The sequence below is a fragment of the Limulus polyphemus genome, unplaced genomic scaffold (genome assembly GCF_000517525.1).
Source record: "Limulus polyphemus unplaced genomic scaffold, Limulus_polyphemus-2.1.2 Scaffold7690, whole genome shotgun sequence".
Classification (NCBI taxonomy): domain Eukaryota; kingdom Metazoa; phylum Arthropoda; class Merostomata; order Xiphosura; family Limulidae; genus Limulus; species Limulus polyphemus.
Genome location: NW_013673300.1, coordinates 7,638 through 15,332, shown reverse-complemented (window position 1 = coordinate 15,332; position 7,695 = coordinate 7,638). Strand labels below are relative to the sequence as shown.

General features: G+C 34.5%; 2 protein-coding genes across 6 annotated transcripts in view; one reads left to right on the top strand and one right to left on the bottom strand.

Moving 5' to 3' along the window:
- LOC106474794 (signaling mucin HKR1-like) overlaps positions 1-5,704 on the top strand; it is a 26,210-nt gene extending 20,506 nt beyond the window's left edge. For 3 of the 5 annotated variants that reach the window (XM_022403102.1, XM_022403101.1, XM_022403097.1), the window contains 2 exons: positions 2,219-3,662; positions 5,434-5,704. In XM_022403102.1, coding sequence (XP_022258810.1) covers positions 2,219-3,615 — 1,397 coding nt within the window. In that variant the 3' untranslated portion in view covers positions 3,616-3,662; positions 5,434-5,704. The remainder of the gene's footprint in view (positions 1-2,218; positions 3,663-5,433) is intronic. The other 2 variants (XM_022403098.1, XM_022403099.1) reach the window with 2 other exon arrangements.
- A 1,301-nt stretch (positions 5,705-7,005) lies between these two features.
- LOC106474793 lies at positions 7,006-7,693 on the bottom strand (the record flags this gene model as incomplete). The annotated part of the gene is made up of 1 exon (XM_013935485.1): positions 7,006-7,693. A coding segment is annotated over one exon (688 nt), but the record flags the coding sequence as incomplete, so codon positions are not given.
- Positions 7,694-7,695: the final 2 nt, after the last annotated feature.

The window sequence follows — 7,695 nt, the reverse complement described above, 5'->3', positions numbered from 1 at the left end:
TTTAAATTAAGAAAGGAATTGCATTGCTGAAGTTTCTCGGAAAGAATTTCTAAGGGAAATTAACAAACAAGCAGATACATAACAATATATATATTTACATTTATTGAAAAAAAAAGTAGTATTTAATCTTAGACTGAACACATAGTACTTTGTTGTATCTGATTTGAAAAAGGGCTGCAAGGTTAAACAAGAAAGGTCAATGAAACGGTTGAGATGGGAAAGATATATAGTAGAATACCAGTCCCTGGTCTTCTTTGGACCTACGAACAACCTGGAATAAAACCCTGGAGAAGGATGACTGACAGGTTCTATAGTGGCCTTGAGAAAAAGAGCCTGAACCACTTTGGTGAGAAGCTAGCAAGGAATAGGATCTCAAGGAGGGTGAGGAAGAGATGGGATGTGGGAGCAACACCTATAGCTAAATGTGCTCTGACATTGCCACAACCAATGGAATAATTACCAGTACTGTTGGTGGCAGAGGGCCCGGTGATGAATAATTTAAGAGATAGCCATCAAGACCTGGAAAGAAGAACAGACAAAGGGAAAGAAGGTGGAGGGCAAGAAACAGGAATGGGAGTAGGCAAAGGCTGCAATAGGTGAGAAACCCTGGACTTCAAAGAGTTGGGAAAATCTCCAAAAACTGCTCAATGTAAAAATTGAGACAATACATAAGACCTGTAAATAAGACATGGGTAGGTACATGTTAGTTAACAGCATGAGATCCCAACAATAGAGGAGCCAAGTTTGAAGGTAAACTTCTAGGAAGACAAGCCTGATAAACTGCAGGTTGAGGTGGTGATTTGAAATTTGGAATTCATAGTTCAACTGAGAGTGGAGACAAAATTAACAACCTAGAATAACTTGAGATTAACTGTAGAAAAAAAAGCAGAAACAACAAAGTTGTTTAATAAATTTAAAATTCTAAATCAAACATGAGCAAACTACCAAGATTTCTTCATGCTAAATTGCCAAATTGAGAAGTGAAGATTGGGTTCTACAGTATAAAGGGAGCCAGCTGGGCCAGGAGTGTGTATCACACTCCAATTGGTGGAGGGTTGTTGCATGCTTATTCCCATGCTACCACGTCAAACATGTGGGGTAGGTGGAATTATCAAGGCTAGTGGCAAGTGAAAAATTTGTGCATATCAAGGGCAGCAATGAACGAGAAAAGAGGAGGTAAGTTATTGTATCATAATTTACTCTGTGATATTATGAGATACAAATAAAAGCTCAGAAGAACCTATAGATCCATCATTACAGCTGGAGTCAGAACAGGATAAGAAAGTTACCTTCAAACATGAAGTTGCTGTATCACATCTACTGAAAAAAGAACAACTTTAAACTGTGAATAAAACACTTTATTGAAAACTAATGTAGCTACTCTGGAGACAAAGTAGCAAACCTTCAAAACATCACACATTTTCAATCATTTCTTATTCCTAAACTTATAATTTAATAATCAGAACCTGAATCACATATTACCTAAAGCTTTCTGTAAAAATATTTAGGAATATTTCAGGTTGGCACAATAATGTAAAAAAGTAGAGAATTCCTGTTGGGAAAAAATGAGGGAAAGTTTGATTTATATTTTCTGGCTAAGGTTAAGAAACAGATAAAATTCAACTTATACACCATGAAAAGTTTTCAATGATTTCAGGACATATTTTAGTACTTAACTTCCAGAGGACAAAATATGTAACAACCTGTAGCAGTAATATAACTGACAGTCAGTCAATAAAACAGGAAAATTATGAACATTCTGTAGGAGTGACATAACTTGTAGTCAGTAATGTAGAGCACAAAAAATAAAGAAAATTCTGTAGCAGTAACACAACTGACAGTCAGTCAATAAAACAGGAAAATTATGAACATTCTGTAGGAGTGACATAACTTGTAGTCAGTAATGTATAGCACAATAAATAAAGAAAATTCTGTAGCAGTAACATAACTGACAGTCATTAAAACAGGAAACATTAAGAACATTCTGTTGTAGAAAAATAACTGACAGTCAATAAAACAGGAAACATTAAGAACATTCTGTATCAGTAACATAACTGACAGTCAGTAAAACAGGAAGCATTAACATTCTGTATCAGTAACATAACTGACAGTCAGTAAAACAGGAAGCATTAACATTCTGTAGCAGAAAAATGACTGACAGTTAGTAAAACAGGAAACATTAAGAAAATTCTGTAGCAGTAACATAAAGTAGTTCCAGATAGAAATGTAACAACAGTTCCAGTAGCTGTAGATAGAGATAAAACAACAGTTCCAATAGCTGTAGATAAAGATAGCACATCAGTTCCAGTAGATAAAGATAGCACATTAGTTCCAATAGCTGTAGATAGAGATAGCATATCAGTTCCAATAGCTCTAGATAGAGATAGCACATCAGTTCCAATAGCTGTAGATAGAGATGAAACAACAGTTCCATTAGTTCCAGATAGAAATGTAACAACAATTCCAATAGCTCCAGATAGAAATAGCACATCAGTTCCGATAGTTCCAGAAAGAGGTTGGTCAACAGTTCCAGTAGTTCCAGATAGAGATAAAACAACAGTTCCAATAGCTAAAGATAGCACAATAGTTCTCTCAGCTTCAGACAGAGATAGCATAACAGTTCCAGTAGTTCCAGAAAGAGATTGGGCAACAGTTCCAATAGCTCTAGATAAAGATAGGAAAACAGTTCCAATAGCTCCATATAAGACAAATTCCACATTTTATGACAAAAAATCAATTACAATGGTTCCTGTGCTTCCAACTAGAACATCACTTCCTTTAGTTCCTGAGAGGACATCAGTTCCAGTAATCCCAGAAAGGATATCCGTTCCAACATTTCCACAAAGACTAATAGCTGTAGGAGATTCAGGTAAAGCAACACTAGTTTCAGGGGAAGAAAAGCTTCGAGAAGTTTCTTTTCCAAATAAAGATTTGAATAGTAAAGAATCGGAATCCTACTCCATCAGTGACTCAGAAATGTTGAAAAAAGAAAAATTTGCTTTTGACTTAGAACTTAATATTTCTCAATCTGAAGATGGTAAATATCCTAATGCAGTTTTTACTGTAGCCACAACAACCCCACCCCCTTTACCCCCCAGGCCTCAGTCTCTGAACAAGTCTGCTAGTCTAAGTGCTATAAATGGGACAGAGTCCTTTAGCAGGACAGAGAATGCGGTAACTTTATCTGAAGCTAATACTCCTGACTTCCAACATAGTTCTGATTTCTGTGAAAATGCTGTAGGTATCAAACCTCATTGTGCAAGAGCTAATAGCTCTCTCTCACGTTATGAAGGCCACACTGACTCTCCATCATCTTTTGTGAACATAAATAGTTCTCCATGTGTTGAAATTCATAAATGTTTTTCATCTCTGTCAGACCCTTTACACCCTTCATTACTTTTGTTGGATACCAGTGATTCACCTAACTTATATGGAAGTGATAAAAAACTACATTACTCCAATAATATAAATAAGTCACCAACCATAGATACTCCGAGCATCTTTGAGAGAAGAACTAATCCTTTTGATGATGACTTCTTCACACAGACTGCTACAAATGAAACAAGTCGTTCACTACCAGCTACTATAAAATGGAACAATAAAAGAATGGAATGATAAAAGCAAGTCTATCAACTTGTTTAAATGGATGGGTCATTGTAGAGGTTTGTTACATGCTTCTTTTTATCCCTGCATGCATTTTGAAGGTTTATGATGCTTGTACTGCAAACTCTTCAGTTAGACATATGTTTTAAGAAAGAAGACTGCTTTTTCACTTTCACCATTACTTCTCTTTTTCTTTCAGTATTTTCTACCACAATCTTAAGAAAAAAAAAAAAACTGAACCAGATTCATGAGACTTCTACAAATCAATAATAATATTAAAATATGTTTGTTTACTTCTTATGTGCATGTTCTTTCTTATGCTAATAATCTGTATTTGTTTCCATATGTCCTTTCATTTTTAAATTTATATCCATGTTACTAGTTTCTTCCCTCTTTCCTTCTGTTCAATTTCATTGCATTTACTAGTGCTTCATTAAGTTTTATAAAGATACAAAAAAGCTATGAAGTAGTCATGGCTATATTATTATATCACTGTGAGGTTGAGTACTTTATATTAAAATGATTAATGAGTCCATGTCATCACATCCAGTTATGCTCTACCTGATGACCATGCATATTTTAAATAGACATGCTGTGTAGTTTCCACTGTAAAATGCTTGATTATGAAACTTTCATGTCTAAAGCACACCCATTCTTCCAGCTTGCTCTCCATAAGCCATCTGAGGTATGTAGATGACAGTTTTTCACTGCCTGTTTAGTAGTTTGTTCATACAGATATGTGTGGGTTCTGGATCCAGTGGCTTAACCACTTTGTCTTTATGTGAAATAACACCCATTTTATCTCCAGCTGCTTGAGGTATGATGAATTTGAACAAATATGTCATGGAAGTAACTTGTGTAAACATGATATGTTCCTCCACATGTACATCCTTTTATCACTTTTGTGTTTGTGAATCCTTGCATGTTATAAAATGCTGTACTTTTACTGACAACATGTTGCAGGTCTCTTTCTGGATGGTTCTCATGACTCAATTTGATCCTTATTTCTTTGTTTTCCAATGGAATTAAGTTCAAGGATATTCCCATCTTGGAAATTTTAAATCCCGGAACAGATGTTTGTGATTTGAGTGTGTGGATACCTTTCATTGGAAATGGCTGTTACATACACTTCCCAAAAGTAATCAATTTTTATTGGCACCAAACAATGTAAATTCCATGCACTACAACATTATATCAGTTGTCACATGGCTTGCTGATTTACACATTCAAAATCATTTTAATATAATATACTCAACCCTCTGTACAACTTAGTAGCTTACTACATGTAGTAAACTGTTGATTTTGCTTAGTTTGCTGCAGTGAAGAGCTACGAAAGACCTAGTTATTAAGATGTTAAGCCACAAATTAAACTGTTTTAGAGCAGAAATCTTTCTAGTTTTAACCTCCAGTTGATTTATTGGGTGTACGAAAAAAATTAACCTGGATTTATTGCAAGAGCATAATTCTAGAATTTGTGTCATCCTTAATGTTAGCAACATTCAACCACTTTGAGTTATTTAAACTTCTAACTGTTTGTGCAAGAGTTACTCCTTTTTCACATCTAATTGAATTTGAACTTTCACAAAGGTTTTTAACTGTTTTATAGCCATTACTTTTATGTTAGCTTTTAAACTAAACATAAAAATGAACAGTGTGGGTTAGGTTAGTCTCTAAAGATAATTATGAATATAAAATGTTCATAAGTAATATGATAAAATATGTTTATCTTTCTTTATGAGCACAACTTCTTATAATGTGGATCAGATGCTGTTTAATGGTGTTTGGTGTATTACTACTAATACATATGTGCATTTATATATATTTTTTTAGGACAAAGCACAAGAGTGAAATGAGAATGAAGGTATTTCTACTAATCTCCACTCAATGGTTCAGTCAATTTTGGACATTTAAGTTGTCAGTGCAACTTCACGTGAAAATTAGGGATACAGAATTAATCTCCAGGAATAAACCTTTGCTTGATTAGGAACACAAACTTAATCTTGGTAAGAAAACCTTTGCTTGATTAAGAACACAAACTCAGTCTCCAAGAAAACATTTGCTGTAAGTGAATTGTGATATTGTACATGTATTGAAAAGGTGGGTCACTCAATTTTATTGTACATTTAATTGGTGTTGAATCTGTGAATTCTGTAGTAATTTGATATGTTACTATAGTGACAGTTAGCTGTGATGTTATATAATGCTTTTTTACTGTGGTTGGATTGATTTTAAAATTTCTGTGTATTGTACTTGTAAAGACTAAGGCTCTTATACAATGGAAGTGATAACAGCCTGAACCTAATGATAGCCTGGCCTAAGATTCATGTTGAAATGTCATTGACACACATTTCAACTGCAAGCTGTCAATTTTATGAAGATTGTTTTAATTTGTTTGCCGATCTACTCTTTTTTTTATTATCCCGATGTAGCTTCTGAAAAATTAAAAATTTACACCTTTCAGCCATATATCAAAAGGAATAATTTATATTAACATTAAGCACAGAAAGAAGAAAAAATCATTTGCTCTTCTTTATAACAATTTTTCGTTCCTAAATGCCACATATCCATTGGGTTTTTGAAATTTCAATTATTTTTGGATTTATTTTAGTTGCATGCCATGACACCTTACATGCCTGTTAGTGCTGCAAGGTACACTGTACACATTGTAACACCTTATGTGTCTGCTTCTGCTGCAAGGCACATTGTATATGTTGTAACACCTTATGTGTCTGCTTCTGCTACAAGGTACAGTTTCTAAAGCGTAACACCTTAGATGTCTAACGCTTCTGCAAGATACAGTTTGCACATTGTGACACCTCGTGTGTCTGATTATGCTGTAAGGTAGTGTGACATATTGTGTCTTATTGTGGTGCAAAGCACAGTTTACACAGTGTGACACTTTAGATATCTGATAGTACTGCAAGGTTCAGTTTGCACAATGTGATGCTTTAGATGTCTGATACAACTACAAGGTATAATGTGTACATTGTGACACATTAAATGTTTGATAGTACTTCAAGGGACAGTATGTACCTTGTGACAACTGCCTGTTAGTGCCACAAGAGACAATGTTTGTTTGATGGTTTTCAAACTGCATGACATTTCACTTGTTAGTTACCGTATTTGTAACAGAATGTGTTTATCGTTTTCCACTTTATATGACTTACTGTCAGTTGCTATCACTGATACAAGATTATATTTAGTGTTTCTACTTTACTTAACTATCAGTCACTGTAACTGGTATGTCTGTTTTAGACACTGCATTTCATCCTATTAATTATTGTCATGGCTACAAAATGTTTTCAGTATGTCCTATTCTACATAACTGACAGTTATGTTACTGCTTCAGAATGTTCTTAGTGTTTCCTGTTATGCATTATCAACTGTAAGCTATGTTACTTGCTATAGAATTTTCTTAATGTTCCCTGTTTTACTGACTGTCAGTGGAACTGATGTGCTATCTTTATCTACAGCTATTGGAACTGTTGTTTTATCTCTATCTACAGCTATTGGAACTGTTGTTTTATCTCTATCTACGGCTATTGTAACTGTTGTTTTATCTTTATCTACAGCTATTGGAACTATTGTTTTATCTCTATCTACAGCTACTGGAACTGTTGTTACATTTCTATCTGGAACTAATGGAACTGATGTACTATCTCTATCTGGAGCTATTGGAACTATTATTCTATCCCTATCTACAGCTATTGGAACTGATGTGCTATCTCTATCTACAGCTACTGGAACTGTTGTTACATTTCTATCTGGAACTACTGGAACTGATGTACTATCTCTATCTGGAGCTATTGGAACTATTATTCTATCCCTATCTACAGCTATTGGAACTGATGTGCTATCTCTATCTACAGCTACTGGAACTGTTGTTACATTTCTATCTGGAACTAATGGAACTGATGTACTATCTCTATCTGGAGCTATTGGAACTATTATTCTATCCCTATCTACAGCTATTGGAACTGATGTGCTATCTCTATCTACAGCTACTGGAACTGTTGTTACATTTCTATCTGGAACTAATGGAACTGATGTACTATCTCTATCTGGAGCTATTGGAACTATTATTCTATCCCT